Below are 24510 nucleotides of genomic sequence, written 5' to 3' on the forward strand. Positions count from 1 at the left end.
ACGGTCAGCATAACATTGTGGGCCAAAGGGCCTGGAACGTGCTGTAGATTTCTATGTTCTATGTTCATGTTCTCTCTCAAATCACTTCTCAATCTTCTATGTTCCAAAAACCTATTTAATCTTTCCTTATAACTCAGGTACTACAGATCCAGCAACATCCTTGTAAATTTTCTCCGCACTTTTTCATACTTACTTAAATCTTTTCTATAAGTGGGTGTCCAAAACTGCAGACAATACTCCAAATTAGGCCTCACCAATGTCTTATACAATTGCAACATAACATCCCATATCCTGTACTCAATACTTTGATTTATGAAGGCCAATGTGCCAAAAGCTGTGATGCCTCTTTCAATGAATTATGAGCCTGTATTCCAAGAACCCTTTGTTCTACCACACTCCTCATTGGGCTACAATAGAGTCTTTTAAAAGACTCTTAGATAGGTACATGGAGCCTATAAAAATAGGCTATCATGCATGAAGCCATGCCAACTATCCGTAATCAGTCCTTGTCTATCCAAATATTTACATAACCAGTCCCTTAGAATACCTTCCAATAACTTTCCCACATCTGATGTCAGACTCACTGGCCTATAATTCCTTGATATTTGTTCAGTGGCTTTTTTAAATAGTGGAACAACATTGTATCCTCCTGTCTGGTACCTCTCCTATCACTAACCATGTTTTAAATATCTCTGCTAGGGCATCGGCAATTTCTGCACTTGCCTCCTGTGGAGCCCAAGTGAACACTTTGTCAGTCTTTGTGAAGAGGCTTCTCAATAGACCAACAGTGTTGAGTCTGTAGTGGAGGCTATTGAGAACACCTCTAGCCACATTGTAGCTGCATTCACCACTTCCAAGAACTTTGTGCCCATGAGCAATCTGGCAAAATGCACATGAATCCACTGCAAGGGCAATACAGGCCATTCCCAAGCGTGGAGGTGCGCTGCTCTTGGCATCTTCTGGATATGTTGGCAACCTGTACAGGCCATGGTCACCCACTCAATCTGCCGATGTACCTGGACCACCAGATAAAGATTGAAGCCAATCTTTTCATTTTCACACCTGAATGACTGGCTTGTATCTCCTCCAACACATTAGATTAGATTTTAGATTATGAGGACACTCAGTCCTCGTTTATTGTCATTTAGTAATGCATGCATTAAGAAACGAGACAATGTTTTTCCAGTATGATATCACAGAAACACAAGACAGACCAAGACTAACTGACAAAAACCACATGATTATAACATATAGTTACAACAGTGCAAAGCAATACCGTAATTTGATACGAGCAGAACATGGGCACGGTAAAAAAAAAGTCTCAAAGTCCCCGATAGCCCATCATCTCACGTAGACGGCAGAAGGAAGAAAAACTCTTCCAGCCATGAGGCTCCAGTGCTACAAAGTTGCCGATTCAGCACCCTGGAAGCACCCGACCACAGCCAACTCTGAGTCCGTCCGAAAACTTCGAGCCTCCGACCAGCCCTCCGACACCGAGCACCGAGCACCGTCTCTGCCGAGCACTTCGACCCCGGCCCCGGCCGCCAAGCAACAGGCAAAGCCGAGGATTCGGGGCCTGCCTCTCTGGAGATTTTTCAATCACACAGTAGCAGCAGCATCGAAACAGGCATTTCAGAAGTTCACCAGATGTTCCTCCGTGCTTTTCATGTCCGTCTCCATCAAATCAGGGTTGTACACGGCATCCTACTAGACAGATAACAGATATTCATCCTGGAGTGGCCGCTGCACGCTGCGTTACACCGCCATCTTCACTTCTCCTCCAACACATTAGCTCTCAGATTTGATAGTACAACAACTCTCAATCCTCAATGGGAGCAGTCCATGGCATAAAAAAGGTTAGTAACCCCTGCTCTACAGTACCCGGCCAGATAGTGTCGGAGAGCAGGATAGATTCAGACTGAAGGTCCTCTACTCTGTCCTTTCACTCACTCCTGGGACAGGGTAACCACCATCCTCTCTAAATCCCAACGTCTTCCTCTGATACTCACCAGGTGTGTGCGGTTTACAGATCTCCCGCAAACGGATCTGAGCTGTGTCCACACTGACGGGGTTCCTGGCTTCACACCTGTACACAACGTCCTCGCTCTCTGGTGTGTGATGAATCTCCAAGGTCTCTCCATGTCCCCAGAGGTTAAGGGTGATGTCATTCACCACAGCTTCTCCGCCCCTCAGCCATCTGAAGCTGGTGTTGTCACCCGAGGTCACCGAGCAGGTCAGGGTGAAGTTACAGTCTCCAGAATTGTTCTGAACCGTGATGTTTGCTCCTGACACAGGTTCTGTGATGGAGAGATGAAAGATGAGTAAATGAGATCCTCGTGGACCCCTTGAGGATCAAAGTAAACTTTAAACTGATCCCAGTTCATTTCCACCTACCAGTTTAACCTTTCCTTCACCCTTCAGTTCCTGCTGGAGAAAATTCCCAAGTGTACTCTGCTCATATACCTCTTTTGCCACTTTACGACTGACTCAACTAAGAAGTTAAACATAAATAACCTCAAAGTTAACTTTAAATGAATTCTGACTGCCAAATCCTTTTGCACCTCCAATGTCTGAATTCTCTTCCCAGGTAGAACCTGTGCTCTGGTAAAATTACTAAACCATTGTGTAATGCTGAAAAAGAGTGAATTCACAGTTTGAGCTGTCCCTCCACCTATCTTGGTTTTGGCTATAGACTTGGTGATAACACCATCTTTTAAATACCATTGTGTTTCAGGGGATCACAAGGGGAAACTTCTTCACATAGAGGGTGATGAGAGTGTGGAATGAGCTGCCAGCACAAGTGGTGGATGCAATTTTGATTTGAATTTTTAAGAGAAATTTGGATAAGTACATGGATAGAAGGGGTGTGGAGGGCTATGGTCTGGTACAGGTCAATGGGACCAGTCTGCTTTGTCATGGACTAGATGGGCTGAAGGGCCTCTTTTGGTGCTGTAGCGTTCTATGACTCCATGACTCTATTTCCTTCAACCATTTCATTCTAAAGTGAAATGTCTTCATGTCTAAAGTGAAAATTTGTGGTCACAACACTGTACCCTGAGGAACTCCACTCTAAACTGACAGCCTTCCTGAAAAGGGCCCCATTTGTCCCCACTCCCACACTCCTGCCAGTCAGCCAATCTTCTATCCATGCTGGTACCTTGCTTCTAACATTGAGATCTCTGGTGTATAAACCGGAGAAAGTCTGTTGGTACTGGAAATCCAAAGCAACATACACAAAAAGCTGGAGGAACTCAGCAGGTCTGGCAGCAGCTATGAAAATAAATAAATATTGCCCTGGTTCGAGTTGAACAGAGAGTGACGAGGCACAAGTACTTCGTGGGAGAGTCAAGACTACAGATGCTCCAAGGTGTAGTCACACCAGATGTTGTAGGTCAGACAGTATCAACTGACAGACAGTGGTACATATTTGCTGGAAGAGCAATAGAGAAATTTTGCTTGCTTAGGGCTCGGTGCAATGAGAGGCTGACACAGGTTAGCCAGATGGAATCACAAGAGAGATGACGGATGCTGAAAATCTGGCACAACACACAAACTGCTGCAGGAATTCAATGGGTCGGGCAGCATCTATGGAGGGAAATTGAATGTCGATGTTTCGGCTCAAAACCCTTCATCAGACTGGTCAGCCAGATAAGCCAAAGCCAATGGAAGGAAAACACAAATAAGAGAATCAGCAGATGCTGGAAATCTGAGCAACACACACAAAATGTTGGAGAAACTCAGCAAGTCAGGCAGCATCAATGGAAAAGAGTAAACAGTCGATGTTTCGGGCTGAGACAACCATTGTTGGTAGAATCTCAGATGGTGACGAGAGGGCATACAGGATTGAGATATGCCAACTAGTGGAATGGTGGCACAGCAACAACCTGGCACTCAACGTCAGTAAGATGAAAGAGTTGATTGTGGACTTCAGGAAGGGTAAGATGAAGGAACATATACCAATCCTTTCTTTCTTTTTACAATATTTTTATTCAGAAGAAAAAAAAAGATTTACAGAGTGCAACACATAGATACATCTCAACATAACTTGTGTACATTCATATATTGTAATAAAATTGATCAAAATGTTATATACATAAAGGTATACCACTCTGTAATCAAAAATTTAAAGATAGGTCATACATCATAAAAGACATTTTTTTTATATATATAAAAAAGTCAACCCCCTACCAACTACCAAAGAAAAAAGCTGATGGATGACAATGGATAATTAGAAAAAAAAACATATTCACTTAAGAAGAGAAGATAAAAATATACATAAAAGTCTGTGCACTGTTAAACTTTATAAATTGGAAAAGTAATTTAGGAAAGGTCCCCAAATATCATAAAAAGATTGTTTTGAATTTAAGACTGAGCAGTGGATCTTTTCTAAATTTAAATAAGACATAATATCACGTAGCCATTGAAGATGTGTAGGAGGGGTAGACTCCTTCCATTTAAGCAAGATTGCTCTTCTTGCTAAAAGAGAGGTAAAAACTAAAACCTGTAGGTTAGGAGTATTTAAAGTTATATCTTCATTTGCAATAATACCAAACAAGGCAGTAAGGGGATTTGGGTCAAATTGGACCCTAAAAAGTTGAGAGAAGGCATGAAATACTTCCCGCCAAAACTTTTCAATTGTAGGGCAAAACCAAAATATATGAATTAAAGAGGCATCAGCAGAGTTGCATTTATTACAAAGTGGAGAAACATTCGGGTAAAAACTGGACAGCTTCTGTTTAGAAATGTAAGCTCTATGAACCACTTTAAATTGTAGAAGAGAATGACGAGCACAGAAAGATGATTTATTAACCCGTTTAAGAATTTTATTCCATCTATCATCAGAAATCTGACAATTTAGGTCATCCTCCCAAGGTTTTTTTATTTTATCTAAAAAGTCTTGTCTAGAATCAATCAACAAGTTATAGATACCCGTAATAGAACCATTAACAAAAGGTTTTAAATTTAAAAGATCGTCCAGTAATTTTTTATCAGGACCAAAAGGAAAAGTAGCTAATTGGAAACATAGAAAATCTCTAATTTGAAGGTATCTGTAAAAATGTGATTTTGGGAGTGCAAATTTATTTGACAATTGGTCAAATGAAGCAAGAGATCCTGAGATAAACAGGTCTCAAAAACACTTAATACCTAATTCATCCCAATCTTTAAAGACTTTATCAGTCATGGAAGGAATAAAAAAATAATTAAGGAGAATGGGAGATGATAATGAAAAATTCGCTAAACCAAAAAATTTTCTAATTTGAGACCAGATCCTTAAAGTTTGCTTAACAATTATGTTATCTGTTGTTTTATTTGCTGAAAAAGAAGAGTATGATCCAAGAAGAGAGACAATAGAGGAATTTTTTACAGAATTAACATGATGGGCAATCTTTACGATAAATATAATAGGACCAGAAAGTAATATTCCTTATATTGGCAGCCCAATAGTAAAACCTAAAATTGGGTAGGGCTAGTCCACCCATCTCTTTATTTCTTTGTAAGTAAACTTTACTTAAATGAGCTTGTTTATTATTCCAAATATAAGATGTTAAAATTGAATCTAAAGAATCAAAGTACGTCTTAGGAATAAAAATAGGTAAGGCCTGAAAAAGATATAAAAATTTAGGAAGAATCTTCATTTTAATCGAATTAATTCTGCCAATTAGGGATAAAGAAAGAGGGGACCATTTAGAAAGCATCTTTTTCACATAATTCAATAAGGGGTTTAAGTTTTCTTTAAATAAATTCTTGAAGTTTTTAGTAATTGTTACACTTAAATATGTAAATTGACTTGTAACAACTTTGAACGGAAATTTGGCATTTGATGACATTAGGTCATTTAAAGGAAATAGTTCACTTTTATGTCGGTTCAGTTTATATCCTGAAAAATAACTAAACTGGGAGATTAAAGAAAGAACCAAAGGTAAATCCAATCCTCATAGAGGGATCAGAAGTGGAGAGAGTGAGCAGTTTCAAGTTCCTGGGTGTCAAGATCTCTGAGGATCTAACCTGGTCCCAACATATCAATGTAGTTATAAAGAAGGCAAATCAGCGGCTATACTTTATTAGGAGGTTGAAGAGATTTGGCATGTCAACAAATACACTCAAAAACTTCTATAGTTGTACCATGGACAGCATTCTGACAGGCTGCATCACTGTCTGGTATGGAGGGCCTACTGCACAGGACTGAAAAAAGCTGCAGAAGGTTGTAAATCTAGTCAGCTCCATCTTGGATAATCACCTACAAAATACCCAGGACATCCTCAAGAAGCAGTAACTCAGAAAGGCAGCGTCCATTATTAAGGATTTCCAACATCCAGGACGTGCCCTTTTCTCACTGTTACCATCAGGTAAGAGGTACAGAAGCCTGAAGGCACACACTCAGCGATTCAGGAACAGCTTCTTCCCTCTGCCATCCAATTTCTAAATGGACATTGAACCTTTGGACACTACTTCACTTTTTTTAATATACATTATTTCAGTCATTGCACGTTTCTTGATCTATTCAATATACATAATTGATTTACTTGTTTAATTATTATTATATTATGTATTATTATTTTTTCTCTCTCCGAGATTATGTATTGCTTTGAACTGCTACTGTTAAGTTAACAAATTTCACGTCACATGCCGGTGATAATAAACCTGATTCTGATTCTGATCCGGCCTGAAAAAAAGATGAGAAGTTCAAGCAAGAAGGTGGGGGAGGGGAGAAAGAAGTACAAGGATGCTGTCCGTCTCCAGGTTCTTGATTTAAGACTGTTTCTTGAGAACATACAGAGTGAATTGTTCAGCGGTAGCGAGGATTTTTAATGCACACGTCACCTTTAAAACTTCATGCAATGCATATCGATTTAACGACATCAATGGAAAAGAGTACAGTTGACGTTTCAGGCCAAGACCCTTCAGTAGGAATGGAGAAAAGAAATGAGGCATAGATTTAAAAGGTGGGGAAGGGAGCGAGAAACACAAGGTGATAGGTGAAATCGGGAGGGGGACGAGTGAAGTAAATAGCTGGGAAGTTGATTGGTGAAAGGGATACAGGGCTGGAGAAGGGGGAGACTGATAGGAGGGGATAGAAGGCAATGGAAGAAAGTAAGAGGGGAGAAGCACCAGAGGGAGGTGATGGACAGGCAAGGGGGCAAGGTGAGAGAAGGAAAAAGGGATGGAGACCAGTGAAGGAGAGGGCAACTTCCATTACCAGAAGTTCGAAAAATCAGAAATCCCTTTCTCTCAATTTCTCCATCTCCTCCATCTCTACCTCATCTGCTCTCAGGATGAGACTTTTCATTCTAGAATGAAGGAGATGTCCTCTTTTTTCAAAGAAAGGGGCTTCCCTTCCTCCACTATCAACATTGCCCTCAACCTCATCGCTTCCATTTCACGCATGTCTGCTCCTAAACCATCTTTCTGCCACCCTGTCAGGAATAGGGTTCCTTTAGTCCTTGCCTACCACCTCACCAGCCTCCATTTCCAGTACATAATTCTCCAGCTCTTCCACCACCTCCAACGACATCCCACCACCAATTCTCCCCCTTCCCACTTTCTGCTTTCCGCAGGGATCGCTCCCTACACGACTCCCTTGTCCATTTGTCCTTCCCCACTGATCTCTCTCTTGGCACTCAAATGGAACAAGTGTTACATCTGCCCCTACACCTCCTCACACTACCATTTAGAGCCCCAAACTGTCCTTCCACTTGAAGAGAAACTTCACCTGTGCGAATGTTGGGGTCATATACTGTGTCCGGTGCTCCCAGTGTGGCCTCCTGTATATCAGCAAGTCCCGATTGGGAGACCGCTTCGCCGACCAACTATGCTCCATCCACCAGAAAAAGTGGGATCTCCCAGTGGCCACCCATTTTAATTCTACTTCCCATTCCCATTCCAATATGTCTATCTACTGTTATAATGAGGCCATACTCAGGTAGGAGGAACAACACCTTATATTCTGTCTGGATAGGCTCCAATCTGATGGCATAAACATTGATTTCCCAGAGTTCCGGTAATGGCCCCTCCCCTGTTCCCTCTCTCACCTTATCTCCTTCCCTGCACATCACCTCCCTCTTGTGCTCCTCCCCACTTTTCTTTTTCCATGGCCTCCTGTTCTCTTCTGTCAGACTTCCCCCTTCTCCAGCCCTGCATCTCATTCACCAATCAACCACCCAGCTCTTTACTTCACCTCCCCCAGTTTCACGTGGCACCTTGTGTCCTCTCTCCCCTCCCCCCACCTTTGAAATTTCCTCCTCCAGTCCTGGGAAGGGTTTCGGCCCAAAACGTTGACTGTACTTTTTTTCCATAGATGCTGCCTGGCCTGCATTTTGCATCCAAGCATTTTGTGTGCTTGGATTTCCAGCATCTGCAGAATTTCTCTTGTTTGTTTTATGGAATCTTGATTAACCCTTTCCATGCCAGATGCAGTGATTCAAATAGACGGGTTCACTATACTCTGTCAGTCAAGCCTCCCAAAAGCAGAGGCTATCTTGATAAAGTCACTAAGTGATTACTGTCAACAAGTCACCTGCAGTACCAGAGGAAATAACTCACTGGACCACTGTTACACTAAGTTCAAAAGTACCTACCGTGCTATTCCACACTCACACTTCAGAAAGTCTGATCACCTGGCTGTAGTTCTACTCCCTGAGTACAGGCAGAGACTGAAGACTGCAGCACCAGTAGTGAGGACCAAGAAGGTTTGGACAAGGGAAGCACTGGAGCACCTACAGGACTGCTTTGAATCGGTAACTGGACTGTATTCAGGGATTTACCTTTGAATCTAGATGAGTATGCTGCAGTTGTCATCGACTTCATCAAAACCTGTGTGGATGAGTGTGTGCCTACGAAAACTTGCAGTACATTCCCAAACCAAAAGCCGTGGATGAACCAGGAGGTTTGTCATCTGCTGGGGTCTGAATTGATGCTATTTAAGTCTGGTTACTCATGCCTGTACAAGAAAGCCAGGTATGATTTGCAGAGGGCTATTTCAAGAGTGAAGAGACAATTCTGAACGAGGTTGGAGGTGACATCGGATGTACAACAACTCTAGTCGGATTGTAGGACTTTACTTTCTACAAAGTGAATCCCAATAACATGAATAGCGGCAACGCTTCACAACCAGACATGCTCAGCACATTTTATGCTCGCTTTGACAGGGAGAATAAAATTACAGCTGTGAGGATCCCTGCTCACCCGGTGACCCTGTGATCTCTGACTCGGAGGCCAATGTCAAGCTGTCTTTCAGCAGGGTGAACCCTTGCAAGACAGTAGGTCCTGATGGAGTTCCTGGTGAGGCTCTGAAAACCTGTGCCAACCCACTGGCAGGAGTATTCAAAGACATTTTCAATCCCTCACTGCTACAATCGAAAGTTCCCACTTTCTTCAAAAGGGCAACAATTGTACCAGTGCCCAAGAAGAGTAGCGTGAGCTGCCTCAGCAACTGTCGTCCAGTCGTGCTCACATCTACAGTGATGAAATGCTTTGAGAGACTGGTTATGGTCAGATTCAACACCTGTCTCAGGAAGGACATGGACCCACTGCAATTTGCCTATCGCCACAATAGGTCTACGGCAGATACAATCTCAAATGTTTTCCACAGAGCCTTGAATCTCCTGGACAATGCAAATACCTATGTCAGGATGTTGTTTATTGACTATAGCTACGTGTCTAACACCATCATTTCCACAGTAGTGATTGAAAAGCTACAGAACCTGGGCCTCTGTACCTCCCTCTACAACCGGAACCTTGACTTCCTGACCAGAAAACCACAATCTATGTGGATTGGAAACAACATCTCCACCTCGCTGACAATTAACACTGGCGTTCCTCAGGGATGTGTGCTTTGTCCACTTCTGTACTCTCTCCACTCCCATGACATTGTGGCTCAGCACAGCTCAAACAGCATCTGCAAATTTGCTGTTGATACAACCATTGCTGGCAGAATTTCAGATGGTGGTGACAAGAGGGAATACAGGAGTGAGATAAACCAGTTAGTCGAGTGGTGTCGCAGTAACAACCTTGCACTCAGTGTTAGAAAGACCAAAGAGCTGATTGTGGACTTCAGGAAGGGTAAGACGAAGGAACACACACCAATCCTCAAAGAGGGATCAGAAGTGGAGAGAGTGAGCAGTTTCAAGTTCCTGGGTGTCAATATCACTGAGAATCTAACCTGGTCCCAACATATCGATACAGCTATAAAGAAGGCAAGGCAGTGACTATACTTACTTCATTAGGAGTTTGAAAAGATTTGGTTTGTCAACTAAAACACTCAAAAACCTACAAATGCACCACAGAGAGCATTCTGGCTGGCTGCATCTCCGTCTGGTATGGGGGGTGGCAGGGGTGGGGGGGGGCTACCACACAAGATCAAAATAATTGCAGAAATTTGTAAAATTGGTCAGTTTCATCATGGGTACCACTCATTTTCACGGAGTGGTACCCTAGGAAGGTGGGCATCCATCATTAAGGATCCCCACCACCCAGGACATGCCCTCTTCATACTGTTACCATCAGGAAGGAGATACAGAAGCCTGAAGGCACACAGTCAGTGATTCAGGAACAGCTTCTTCCCATCTGCCATCCGATTTGTAAATACACATTGAACCCGTGAACACTACCTCACTACTTTTTTATTTCTGTTACTTTGCACTACTTATTTTAACTTAACTATTTAACAGACATGTATATATTTAATGTTACTCAGTTTTTTCTCTATATTTATCATGTGTTACCATGTACTGCTGCTGTAAAGTTAACATATTTCAAGACATACATATGTTGGTGCTGTTAAATCTGATTCTAGTTCTGACTGTATTGAAGTGTCAGGGTCTTGGCCCGAGAGTGAAGGAAGACACGAGGTTTGACCGATTTAAGTGCTGGGCTGAATGGGAAAGGTTGGGTTCGGGTCAAATCGCGGCTGTGAGGCCCGGACCCGAGGGTGTATGTAAACAGCAGCACCCTGTCCAAGAGTGAGGAATCAGCTGATGTTTGGATGATTTTCCTGCCGGCCAGGTTGTAAAGGTCAGGGTGTCGGGGCCAAAGGTAAGGTACAGGCCAGTGTTCACCACGCTGCACAGTGAGATTTACTCATCTCTGGCCGCAGCCCACAACTAACAGGCTCCTGGATCAGCTTCAGTGATGCCCAGCTTCGTGGCTGTGAACTCACTTTCAGGATCCTCAGTTCTGAATGTTATTTGCTTACTTTTATTGTTCGCTCGATTTCTTTTTCTTTACTGCACATTGGGTGTTTGTTTGATTGTCTTTTCTTAATGGGTTCTATTGGGGTTTCTTTGTTTCGTGGCTGCCTGTAAGGAAATGAACCTAAAGGATGCACATAAGAAAAATACTTTGATAATAAATGTATTTTGAACTTTAACCTACTAACTAGTAGATCTTAGGCTGTGGTACATTTGTTCAGATTGGAAACAGGCAACAAGAGGGCGTAAAGAAAACATTTTGACATCATGATGAATTACTGTAGGAGTGAGTCAGCTGTGAGTTGTTAAGGTTGTTATGGCCGGGGTTGGTAGTGGGGATAAGCTCCCACTACCTATGAAATTCTCCCAATGGTGTGTGTCTCAAATACCTCTGACAACTAAGTCCAGCTCCTGACCTTCACGTGTGGCTTAGCTACAAAGCTCCGTGGAACCATTTCTACTGACAGGAAAAGGGGTAAAAGTAGGTTACTTCAGCGGGTTAAACCAGTGGCTTCGGGCAGATGGAGAAAGAAAACTCTGATCTCAGACCTCCATGGCTTTACAACTATACCCACTCGTGGGGAAGGCTTCAGGGAAAAACATGGAGCTGGAGTCCCTAAGGCAGTTGAGTTTAATGTCTGGTAACCCCAGTGATGCTGCTGGTGCCAAACTGTATCAGTCATTGCCGTTCCTTTGGGTTTATCAGATGCATAGAGAGCTTGTTACATGGGCAACAGGACTTGTGTATCTAGACAGCTAGGATGTAACATCCACAGTCAACCCCGGCCAATGGAGGTCTCTGAGTCAGGAACCATATTGCTGTGTGTGAGTGTGCTGTGTCACTCACTGGGACACTATATTCAGTGTAATGAATACACAGGGTCTCACTCAGCACAGCACAGCATGAAGGCTGAGGAATAAACACCTTGCTGAGCTCAGACCTCAGCCTGGGGAATTAACAAACAGTGTCCTGGGAAGCAGATGGGATAACTGGGATCCCTTAACATGACACACCAGACTTTTGACCTGGGGATAGAGTGTGTAACTGTGACCCAGAGATACAGACTGTTCAGCCCATTCACACCAGGTCCATTTTCCCTGTGTGCTGAGCTCCCTCAGTCTCAGATACATGAGATTCCCTATTGTTGGTTCGATCCCTCCCGGCTCCTGACTCAGCCTCGGTGGATGGGGCTGGTGTATCCTCCAGGCTCACTACACTGGGACCGTGAGCCCAGCTCCAGACACGGGTAGTCAGTGCGGTTCAGTAAACAGGGAAACACACAGGATCTGCCCTCACCCATTATTAGGAGTGTTTTAGGAACTGGTGAAACCCGGGCCCCTCCGCAGTGTCTCACTCACCATACACCTCCAGTCGCACTGTTGATTTATTTTCAGCTCCTGAACCTGCTGCAAAGATCACCTCATAATCACCGGAGTCATTTCTCTGTAGATCACGGATTTCCAGACTGAAGTTCCCGGGATGAAGAGTTATCCGTTGCTTGTACTCCTCAGTACCGAAGTAGGTAACGCTCCCCTTCGAGTACTTCACTATCGTGGTTCTGGGTGATACCCGATTCCAATCAACCTCAGCAATGTCCGGTCTGTCTGGGATCCCAGACGGTAAGGAGACCGACCGTCCCTGAGTTCCGTTCACAGTGGTCGGGGAAGCTCCAGTCCCAGCTGAGGAGACAAGAGGAGACAGTCAGCAGATGAGCTCAGTGACTGGTGAAGGAATCAGAGCTGTGAGAATCACAGATAGAGCAACAGGCCATACGGCCCATCGTCTGTCTCCCAGCAATGTGAGAGAGCTGGCCCACAGATCCTACATCACACATGGGGGTGGGGAACAGAGTGAAGACTCTCTGTAACCATCCCTGAGGGAGAAAGTTACAGCCTGCAGCCAGGGGTGGGGGGTGTGCACAGTCATATCCTGGGAAGTTTGGGGGGGCTGACACTGGGAAACACCACACAGAGGGTGTGCAGGGGTCAGGAGAGAGAGTGATTAGACTGGAGGTGGCCACCACTCAGTCAGAACTATCACTGGACCCGGGTCCCTAAACCCTCCTCCAGAGGTGGCTCATCACAACCTGAACCACCTTTGGGAAATGTCCCACAGGGGGCATCACCCCTCCCCAGACTGCACTGTCTGAATCTCTCTGGCGTCTGGATGACTCATGACAGGTGATGAGGTGGGTTCCAGTGAGACTCTGTCTGTGAGAAGCCCTCCCCTCTACCTCAGAACCCCACACGGAGAAGCTGGACAGTCCGGTGCCACAGGACCATGATCCCCTCCTCCCTTGGCTCCACCAATCAGGTGGTAGCCCCTGTCTCACCCCTCCCTCTTCCCCTTTTTCATTGGCCCTCTCCCCTCGATGCTCTCAGCTCTGTTGCAGAGTCTTGATCTGAAATGTCCAACATCCTTCTGCCCCCTCAGATGCTGCTCAGCCAGCTGAGTTCCTCCAGCAGTTTGTTTTTCTTGCTTGTGTGGGAGAGACTGAAGGTGGGGCTGCCCAATGTTACAGGGAGGCTGGGGTCCTCTCACCTTGCGTACAGGAACCTCCCTTCCCCACCGGTCCTCGGCCCAGGACCCCCAGCGTGTTCTTGGTGCAGACTGTTCCTACACTACCCCAGAGTGGGACGAGCTCAGGTTGTTACCTCTGTGACAACATCCTCTTCCCTCATGACTGAGAGTTGGAAAGATGAGGTCTTTGAAGGCAGTCCCGAAAATCCATTTCAGCTCAGCTCAGCTCAGAGCCCGAGCCATTGCCAGTGTCTCCTCTTTCTCTTTCCTATTCGATCCTCCCCTCCTCTCCCCACCCTGCTCGGATCCCACATCAGACTCCACACTATATCCTTCCCCACCCAGGGAATCTGCCCCTTGTAGTCCCTGACACCCTCTTCACAACCAACTCTGGAGCTGGGTGTGTGATCAGCACATTTACCAACTGTGCCCTACTCCACTGTGTCAGCTGACTCCCGGCCCCCACCCTGGAACACCACATGCAGAATCTGCCCAACCAAGAAAGGACTGGCTTTTGCCCACTGACTCCAATCAAAGTTTCAAAGCTCATTTATTATCAACTTTTGTATGCAGAATACAACCCTGAGATCCGTCTTCTCACAGACAGCCACGAAACAAAGAAACATCGTGGAACCCATTCAAAGAAAGCATCAAACACCCAATGCACCAAAAAAAGAACAAATCGTACAAACGGTAAAAAAATGAGTGAATAAACATCGAACCACAGAGTCCTTGAAACAGTCTCGGACTGTTCAGTTTAGTTCAGTTCAGTTCAATTTAGCACTGTGTTGTTCATTGACTGCAGGCCACAGAGCTGGTCACCAAAATCAAAATCACTCAAAACAGCAATAAAAAGAGTAACCAGAAACAAATATACCATGAACTACAGAGTCCAACCCACAAACTGTGTCGATTAAACCTAGCCCAAGGTCTAAACCTCTGGGGGAGAGGGAGAGAGAGAGAGTCCAGTCACACACAGGCAAACTGAGCTGATCACCCACTCGCCTTCCGCCCTCACTCTCATTGATCTGAACCTTGCCCGACACTTTAATCGGTGAGTTGGTTGAGAATTGGAGCCTATCATGGGTTTGTGCTCTGCCATTAGGCCGCACATTCTATTTTCAATCACGCCAAATTCCCTCAGAGACAGAAAAAGCACCAGATCACTCAGTCGGCCCAAAACACATTATCATAATATAAATTACAGGCTCCAATCACACACAGATTAGTAGTGGAAGCATATTTAAAATAAGGAGAAGAAGTAGACGATCTTCCATCCCTCACACCTGGAATCTGACTCCCCCTCCTCGGAGCACTGGTCTATCTGGTGACTTTACATCCTTTCAACCAGGGAACACTTTCAACATGTGAATCACACGTACCTTCTCTGGTCTCTGTTCATGTTTGGATTTGGGACACAGTCAGTGGCCCTGTTCTAAAATTTGTTCCTATTGTCACATGTTTCTCATAACATTGAATGAGGCCATTTGGTCCACCAAGTCTGTGTAATCTTATCAATCCCATTCCCTGTTGTTTCCCTCTATTGTAACCTCTCACACAAACCCAGTAACATCCCCCGATAAAATAGGCCAAAGTCAACATGGTTTCCTTGAAGGAAAGTCTTTCCTGATGACTCTGCTACTAAACAGGGCAGATTTCCATGGTAGTAGCATGGATAGAAGACTGACTGACTGGCAGAAGGCAAAGAGTGGGGAATAAATGGGGGCTTTACTGGTTGGCTGCCGGTGTCTACTGGTATTCCGCAGGAGTCAGTGTTGGGTTCATTACTTTTCCAGTTATGTGTTCACAACCTGGATGACAGAATTGACGGCTTTGTGGCCAAGTTTGTAAATGATGTTTCAAGATAGCAGTGAGCTGAGATTTATGTGGAAGTTGTGGCTTGTTTTGGGTTTTAGGAACAGGGATGCAGGGGAATTAGGGGGCTTGGAGGAGAGGCCAGATTCTTAAGTCTCTGCTGTACAATTGAAGGACAGCGACACAGACAGCAGACAACAGCAAGACAAGCTGACTGTTGGACCAGCAGACCAACGTGGACGACGGCTGATAGCACTCGCAAGGTCGCCAGATGGTTGGCAGGTTTCAGAGACGGAGTTCTGCATGAGCAGGAGGAATGGCAACCAATGACCCCTGGGTCTGCAAATCGGTAAGACCAGAGTTCAAGGCCTAGTATTCAGGGTCCTGTCATCGTCGAGCCCAGAGTTCAGTGATCAGTGGGGCCTTGTGGTCAATGCTGAGGATCGAGGCCTAACAGTCAAATTCCAGAATTAGGGGCCTGTCAGCTGGAGTCCCAGATCTATGAATCTCTGGGTTAATCTGCATGTCTTGATCTGAGTCTGCTGGGATAATCGGAAGACCAATGTCTGCATGTCTGGATCCAGATCGAGTCCATGGGGTAATCTGCAAGTCTGGATCCAGATCGAGTCCATGGGGTAATCTGCATGTCTGGATCCAGATCGAGTCCATGGGGTAATCTGCAAATCTGGATCCAGATTGAGTCCATGGGGTAATCTGCAAATCTGGATCCAGATCGAGTCCACTGTAGACTGGAGGCTGAAGAATATGGACCGTCTTGATCAGAATCAGAATCAGGTTTAGTATCATTGGCATATGTTGTGAAATCTGTTGTTTTGCAGCAGCAGTACATTGCAATACAGACTGTAATTTTAAAAAACTATAAATTACAATCAGAAATGTATTTAACATTAACGTACAGTAAATAAGTAGCACAAAAAAGAAAACAGAGAAGAGAAAAAAATACTGAGGTGGTGTTCACGGGGTAATTGTCTATTCAGAAATCTGATGGTGGAGGGGATGAAGCTGTTCCTGAGGCATTGAGTGGTGTCTTCAGGCTCCTGGACCTCCTCCCTGAAGTCAATGAGAAGAGGCATGTCCTGGGTGACAGGATTCCCAATGAAGGAGTCCTTGTGTATATTTAAAGTAGAGATGGACAGGTTCTTAGTGAGTAAGGGTGTCAGAGTTTACAGGGAGAAGGCAGGAGAAAGGGGCTGGGAGGGAAAGTAAATCAGCCATGATGGAATCAGCAGCTTGATGGGCCAAATGACCTAATTCTGTTCCTATCTCTTATGATCGTATGCATCCTTTTGCTCCTTTGATAAGAAACACAACACGGACAAACAGGAAATTGTAGCCAGTAGTGGGAAATTCATGAGAAAGCCTCCTAGGGCATCCAACAGTACAGCACAGGAACAGGCACTGCAGCCCACCATATCTGTGCCAAATTTAATTCATCCCATCTGCTTGCACATGGTCTACAGTGCATCAGCCTCTACCCCATTGATTCATGTGTCTGTCTAAATGTCCCTTCAATGTTACTATCATGTCTGCTTCCACCACATCACCTGGCTGCACGTTGCAGGAGCCCACCACACTGGCCTTGTAACTTCTCTTTAAGCTTTCTCCCCGTTACCTTAAAGCTCTGCCGTCAGGTGTTTGACATTTCCGCCATGGGTAAAGGACAGTCCACTCAACCCATACCTCTCATAATATTAAATACTGTTGTCAGGCCTTCTCTCAGCCTCTGTCACTTCAGAGAAAGCAGCCCAGCTTTGTCCAAGCTCTTTTCATAGCTCATATTTTCTAATCCAGGCAACAGCCTTGCAAACCTCTTGTACACCCTCCCCAGAGCCTCCACATCCTTCCTGTAATGCAGCGACCAGAACTGCACTCAATACTCCAGATGTGGCCCAAACAAAGTTTTATATAGCTGCATCATGACTTCCCAGTTTTCACACCCAGCAGCTGAATAGAGAAAATGAGCACTGAGTTGTTTAGAGATTATGAATATAACTGGGGCCTCTTCTGGGGGAGGTACAACCTGTACAAAAAGGATGGGTTACATCTGAACCCAGAGGGGTCCAATATCCAACAGGCAGGTTTAATAGAGTTGTTAGGGAGGGTTTAAACTAATTTGGCAGGGACATGGGAACCAGAGTGATAGGGCTGAGGAAGGGGAAAACAGAAATAAATCAAAAGATAGCGTGCAACAGAGATGATAGCAAGAATAGGCAGGAGATGAGGCCTAATCACAGCCAGTGTGATGAGTTACAGGGCAATAGAATGGTGGTGCAGTTAAAACAAAAAGCAACAAATAATGGATCGAGAGTGTTGTACTTGAATGCACGCAGCATAACAAAATAAAATGGATGATCTTGAAATTCAGCACAAATTGACAAGTATGACATTGTGACTATCTCTGTAACTTGGCTAAAGGATGGCTGCCATTGGGAGCTGAATGTCTAAGGATATACATTGTATTGGAAAGTTTGGAAAGATAGGTTAGTACGGGTGGTGTGGCCCTGTGTATAAGAAGTATTATTAAGTCATTAGAAAGGAATGACATAGCATCAGAAGGTGTAGAGTCTCTATGGATTGAGTTAAGATTTGGAAAAGGTAAAAGGACCCTAATGGCAGTTGTATACAGGCCTCCAAACAGCAGCCGGGATGTGGATTACAAATTACAGCAGGAGATTGAAAAGGCATGTCAGAAGGGCAATGTCATGATAATCGTTGGGTATTTTAACATGAAAGTGGATTAGGAAAACCAGACCTGTACCGGACCTCAAGAGAGAAAACTTGTAGAATGCCTAAGAGATGGCTTTTTAGAACAGCTTGTTGTTGAGCCCACTAGGGGATTGGCTGTGCTGTATTGGGTGTTGTGCAGTGATCCAGGGGTGATATGAGAGCTTAAGGTTAAGGAACCCTTAGGGAACAATGATCACAAAATGATCAAATTCACTTTTAAATTTGAGAAGGAGAAACTAAATTCCAATGTGTCGATATGTCAGTGAAATAAAGGAGATTACAATGGCATGACAGGGGAACTCACCAAGGTTGACTGGAAAGGGACACTAGCAGAAAGGACAGCGGAGTAGCAATGGCTGGAGTTTCTGTGAAAAATGAGTTAAGTGCAAAACAGATATATTCCAAATAAGAAGTCATTTTCGAATGGAAGAACACTACTGTGGCTGACAAGTCAAGTCAGAGCCAAAGTAAAAGCAAAAGAAAAGGCATACAAGGAAGCCAGGGCTAGTGGGAAGATAGAGGATTGGGAAACTTTTAAAAACTTGCAGAAGGAAATTAAGAAGGCCATTAGGAAGGAAAAGATGAATCATGAAAGAAATCTGGTGACTAATATCCAAGAAGATACTAAAAGATTTATTAAGTATATAAAGGGTAAAAGAGAGTTAAGGGTAGATATAGGACCAATAGAAAATGATACTGGAGATTTTGTAATGAAAGACACAGAGATGACAGAGGAACAGAATGCATATTTTGCATCAGTCTTCACAGTGGAAGACATCTGCAGCATACTGGACATTCAAGAGTGTCAGGGAAGTGAAGGATGTGCAGTGAAAATTATGACTGAGAAGGTGCTCAGGAAGCTTAATGGTCTGAGGTTGGATAGGTCTCCTGGACCTGATAGAATGCACCATTGGGTTCTGAAGGAAGTAGTTGGAGAGATTGCGGAGGCATTAACAATGATCTTTCCAGAATCGATAGATTCTGGCATTGTACTGGATAACTGGAAAATTGCAAATGTTACTCCACTATTTAAGAAGGGTAGGAAGCAACAGAAATGAAACAATAGACCAGTTAGCCTGAGATCAGTGGTTGAGAAGTTGTTGGAATCGATTGTTAGGGATGAGATTATGGTGTACCTGGAGGCACATGACAAGATAGGCCAAAACCAGCACCGTTTCCTGAAAGGAAAATCCTGCCTGACAAACCTACTGCAATTTTAAGGAAATTACGAGCACAGTAGACAAAGGAGATGCAGTGGATCTGGTGTACTTGGATTTTCAGAAGGTCTTTGACAAGGTGCCACACATGAGTCTGCTTAGCAAGATAGGAGCCCATGGAATTACAGGGAATTACTAGCATGGGTGGAGCATTGGTTGCTCAGCAGAAAACAGACAGTGGGAATAGAGGGATCCTATTCTGACTGGCTGCTGGTTACCAGTGGAGTTCCACAGCGGTTGGTGTTGGGACCGCTGCTCTTTATGATATATGTCAGTGATTTGGACTATAGGATTAATGGATTTGTGGCTAAATTTGCCGGCGATGCAAAGATAGGAGGAGGAGGGGCTCCTTATTTTAGAAAGGATAGACTGACATCGGAGAGGGTTCAGAGAAGAGCCACAAGAATGATTCCAGGAATGAAAGGGTTACCGTATGAGGAATGTCTGGCAGCTCTTGGGCTGTATTTCCTGGAGTTCAGGAGAATGAGGGGGGATCTCATAGAAACATTACGAATGTTAAAAGGCCTGAACAGATTAGATATGGCAAAGTTATTTCCCATGGAGTCTAGGTCAAGAGGGCACAACTTCAGGATTAAAGGACGTCCAGTTAGAACAGAGATGCAGAGAAATTACTTTAGTCAGAGGATGGTAAATCTGTGGAATTTGTTGCCATGAGCGGTTGTGGAGGGCAAGACATTGGGTGTATTTAAGGCAGAGATAGATAGGTTCTTGATTAGCCAGGGCATCAAAGGATATGGGGAGAAGGCAGAGGAGTGGGGAAGACTAGAAGAATTGGATCAGCCCATGATGGAATGGCCGAGCAGACTCGATGGGCCAAATGGCCTACTTCTGCTCCTATATCTTATGATCTTATGGTGTAACAGATGAGGATAGGGCAGTGGATATTCTTTACATGGATCATGGAAAAGCATTTGACAAAGTTTCTCACGGCCAGCTGCTCCAGTCTTTGTCTCACCAGAGACAAAGAGCCAGGGCCAGGGTGTCTGACTAATGTTGCCTGCTAACTCATTTCTGCCCCTGTCTTCCCCCCCTCCCATGCCTCTTCCAACCATCCTTCCAATCCACCCAACATCCTTGTCATGTTCCTTTCCCACAAAACGTCTCTGCAGCTGGTCCCAGCTCCTGGGTTTGGAAGGGTCCTGGCCCACTCTCCCGTACTTCTGCATCCCTTCCACACCGTTGAGCAGCCGGTCCAGAATTAGCAACAGGTTGGCTCTGTAGTTATTCAATGTAGATGTGAAATGCAAAAAATGGTCAGATGAATCCCATGAAAAGAGCAGAGAAATGTGTCTCCAAATTCAGGGAGCACAAGACATAGAAAGAACAGGCGAAGGATAATAGTGACTACCTCTGTGCTTCAAAAAAATTGGTGCCAGGATTCCCTAAAGGTTAAATTTCAGGCTGAGTCAGTGGTGAGGAGGGCAAAAGTAATGTGAGAATTCATTTCTGGAGGACTAGAATGGAAAAGCAAGGATGTAATACTGCAGCTGTATGAGGGACTGGTGAGGCCTCACTGGGAGAATTGTGAACAACTTCCAGCTGGTGCCGCGTACAGCGGCCATGTTGCCAGCTCCAATCCAACTGTACAGTATACCGTTAATTTCCGCAATTTCCTACGCATTTCTTGTTCAAGTAGCTAATAGTCACATCAGATACGATAGACTGACCCTCCTGAACATCGGGTAGATGGCATTTACCCACCATGTAACTGATGCACCATCAATAACTCTCAGAGACGGGAGGTGAACGATAGGCTTTTATTAGCAGCAAAATGGAGCACAGCATCTCGGAGACTGAGGGGGGGAGCAGTGCCTCCAATCGCCTTTATACAGGGGTCTGTGGGAGGAGCCACAGGAGCAGTCAGCTGAGGGACGTGTCCAGACAGGTATACATAGTCTACCACATTCACCCCCCCCCCCCCCCGCTTTGTTTTAAAAGAGAGTCCCCACGGTGCGAAGATTCTTACAAGTATATTTACAGGTTAAGTCTATCAGGCGGTCGAGTCTGTCGCTGCGATCTACGTAGCACCGGTGGTGATTGCACCCGTGACGGTGGTGATTGTACCGGTGACGGTGGTTGTGCTGGCTCTGGCCTGACTTGAGGTGTCAGCCTATTATGCGTCAGTAATCCCTCATGCATGTGCGAGGCGCCCGGTATAGGAGCGTCGTGAGGAGTCTGTACAGGGCTTGGTGTGCGCGGTGTCTCGTGGGTATATACATCAGTGGGTACAGGGTTCATAGTCACCGTGGAGTGTTCAGGGTAGGGGTCTAGTGCTCCTGCGGGCCCCAGGTTGCGGACGGAGATCGTGTCCTCCCGCTCATCAGGTAAGACCACGTAGGCATACTGGGGGTTCACATGAAGTAAGTGAACCCTCTCGACCATCGAGGAGTATTTATTGCTCCTCACATGTTTCCAGAGCAGCACTGGCCCTGGGGACATCAGCCAAGCTGGTAGGGTGGTCCCAGTGGCAGACTTCCTGGGAAAAGAAAAGAGTCGCTCATGAGGGGTGGCATTGGTGGACGTGCATAACAGGGAGTGGATAGAGTGGAGTGCCTCGGGGAGGACCTCCTGCCTGCGAGAGACCGGCAACCCCTTTGACCTAAGGGCTAAGAGTGTGGCCTTCCACACAGTGGCATTCTCCCTCTCCACCTGTCCATTGCCCCGGGGATTATAGCTTATGGTCCTACTAGTCGCAATACCCCTAGCCAGCAGGTACTGGCGCAGCTCGTCACTCATAAACGAGGACACTCTATCAACATAGATATAGCAGGGATATCCGAACAGGGTGAAGAGCTGGTGCAGGGCTTTTATGACGGACGTGGCAGTGGTATCGGGGCAGGGGATAGCAAAGGGGAACCACGAGTACTCGTCGATTATGTTGAGAAAGTAGACATTGCGGTTGGTGGAGGGAAGGGGGCCCTTAAAGTCAACACTCAGTCACTCAAAGGGGCGGGTGGCCTTGATAAGTTGTGCCTTTTCGGGACGGTAGAAGTGCAGTTTGCACTCAGCGCAGACTTGACAGTCCCTGGTCATCGACCTGATGTCCTCAAGAGAGTAAGGCAGGTTCCGGGCTTTCACGAAATGGTAAAATCGGGTGACCCCCGGATGGCAAAGATGTGCATGGAGGGCGTATAGCTGGTCGAGCTGCATACTGGCACACGCTCCCCGGGATAGGGCATCAGGGGGCTCATTGAGCCTTCCAGGCCGGTACAGGATATCATAGTTGTAGGTGGAAAGTTCGATTCTCCACCGCAAAATTTTATCATTTTTGATTTTGCCTCGCTGTTGGTTGCTGAACATGAACGCAACTGAGTGCTGGTCGGTCAGCAAGGTGAACCTTTTGCCGGTGAGATAGTGCTTCCAGTGCCTAATAGCTTCCACTATGGCCTGGGCTTCTTTCTCCACCGCGGAGTGCCGAATTTCAGGGCCTTGAAGGGTACAAGAGAAGAATGCTACCGGCCTGCCTGCCTGATTGAGGGTAGCAGCAAGCGCGAAATCGGAGGCGTCACTCTCTACTTGGAAGGGAATGGTCTCATCCACCGCATACATCATTGCTTTGGCAATGTCCCCTTTAATGCGGCTGAAGGCCGCGTGGGTCTCGGCAGAGAGGGGAAATGCGGTGGACTTGACCAGGGGGCGGGCCTTGTCTGCGTAGTGAGGGACCCATTGGGCATAATAGGAAAAGAAACCCAGGCACCTTTTGAGGGCTCTGAGGGTGATGGGAAGAGGGAGTTCCAACAGGGGGCGCATACGTTTGGGGTCGGGGCCAATGACCCTGTTCTCCACAACATACCCAAGGATAGCGAGTCCGGTGGTTCCGAACACACACTTGTCCCTGTTATAGGTAAGTTTAAAAGCTTTGGCCGCTTGGAAAAATCATTGGAGGTTGGTGTCGTGATCCTGCTGGTTGTGACCACAGATGGTGATGTTATCCAGGTATGCGAACGTGGCCTTCAGTTGGCACTGGTCCACCATCCGGTCTATTTCCCGCTGGAAGACAGAGACACCATTTGTGACAATGAAGGGGACGTGCAGGAAGTGATAAAGCCTGCCGCCCGCCTTGAAGGCGGTGTAGGGGCAGTCCTCTGGGCGGATGGAGAGCTGGTGATAAGCGGATTTCAGGTCTATGGTCGAGTACACCTTGTACTGAGCTATCTGGTTGACCATATCCGCGATGCGGGGTAGGGGGTACGCGTCAAGCTGCGTGAACCTATTGATGGTCTGGCTATAGTCCATGACCATCCTATTTTTCTGCCCGGTCTGAACAACGACCACCTGGACCCTCCAAGGACTTGTGCTTGGCTCAATGATCCCCTCCCTGAGCAGCCGCTGCACCTCTGACTGAATGAAGGCCCTGTCCCCCACACTGTACCTCCTGCTTTTAGTTGCCACAGGTTTACAGTCGGGGGGTCAAGTTGACGAACAGCGGTGGGGGAGGGATCTTGAGGGTGGAGAGGCTGCAAATGGTGTCAGTAGCACGGCTGTTGACATGGTGTTGGGTGGGATGTGTGTGTGTGGTCAGTAGCGGGGTATATGATGAAGTCCCACAAAACTGAGGATTTCTGACAGTGATTGGTGGGAGGGGCCAGTGATACTCCATTGTCACACTTTTCAGGTGGCTCTGGAAGTCGAGCCCCAATAGCACAGGGGCACACAGTTGAGACATGACCAGTTACGCAAAGTCCCGATATTCTGTGCCCTGCCCCACCAATGTCGCTACACAACCCCTCCCCCCCCCCCGCCCCCGGATGTCTGTGGAATGCGATCCAGAAGCCATGGTGACCCTCTGGCTTACCGGCTGTGTCACGAGTCCGCAGCGTTGCACTGTGTCCGGGTGAATAAAACTCTCAGTGCTGCCCGTGTCAAACAGGCAGCTAGTCCTGTGCCCCTCCACCAGGATGTCCATCATTGACCTTGCAAGCTGGTGTGGAGCACTTTGGTCGAGGGTTATGGAGACCAGAGTTGAACCGCCGTCTTGGTGCCCGGTAAGCACCCGTGGGTC

At 45.9% G+C, this 24510-nt stretch overlaps 1 protein-coding gene across 3 annotated transcripts in view; it reads right to left on the minus strand.

Annotated features, from left to right (window-relative positions):
* The window catches only part of LOC140717406 (SLAM family member 5-like), a 50185-nt gene that overhangs the window by 19475 nt on the left and 6200 nt on the right, over nucleotides 1-24510 (minus strand). For all 3 annotated transcript variants that reach the window (XM_073030953.1, XM_073030952.1, XM_073030951.1), the window contains exons 2-3: nucleotides 12546-12866; nucleotides 2010-2297 (exon numbers count right to left, since the gene is read on the minus strand). In XM_073030953.1, the coding sequence (XP_072887054.1) occupies nucleotides 2010-2297; nucleotides 12546-12866 (609 nt within the window). The remainder of the gene's footprint in view (nucleotides 1-2009; nucleotides 2298-12545; nucleotides 12867-24510) is intronic.

Source organism: Hemitrygon akajei, chromosome 27, assembly GCF_048418815.1.
Source record: "Hemitrygon akajei chromosome 27, sHemAka1.3, whole genome shotgun sequence".
Classification (NCBI taxonomy): Eukaryota; Metazoa; Chordata; class Chondrichthyes; order Myliobatiformes; family Dasyatidae; genus Hemitrygon; species Hemitrygon akajei.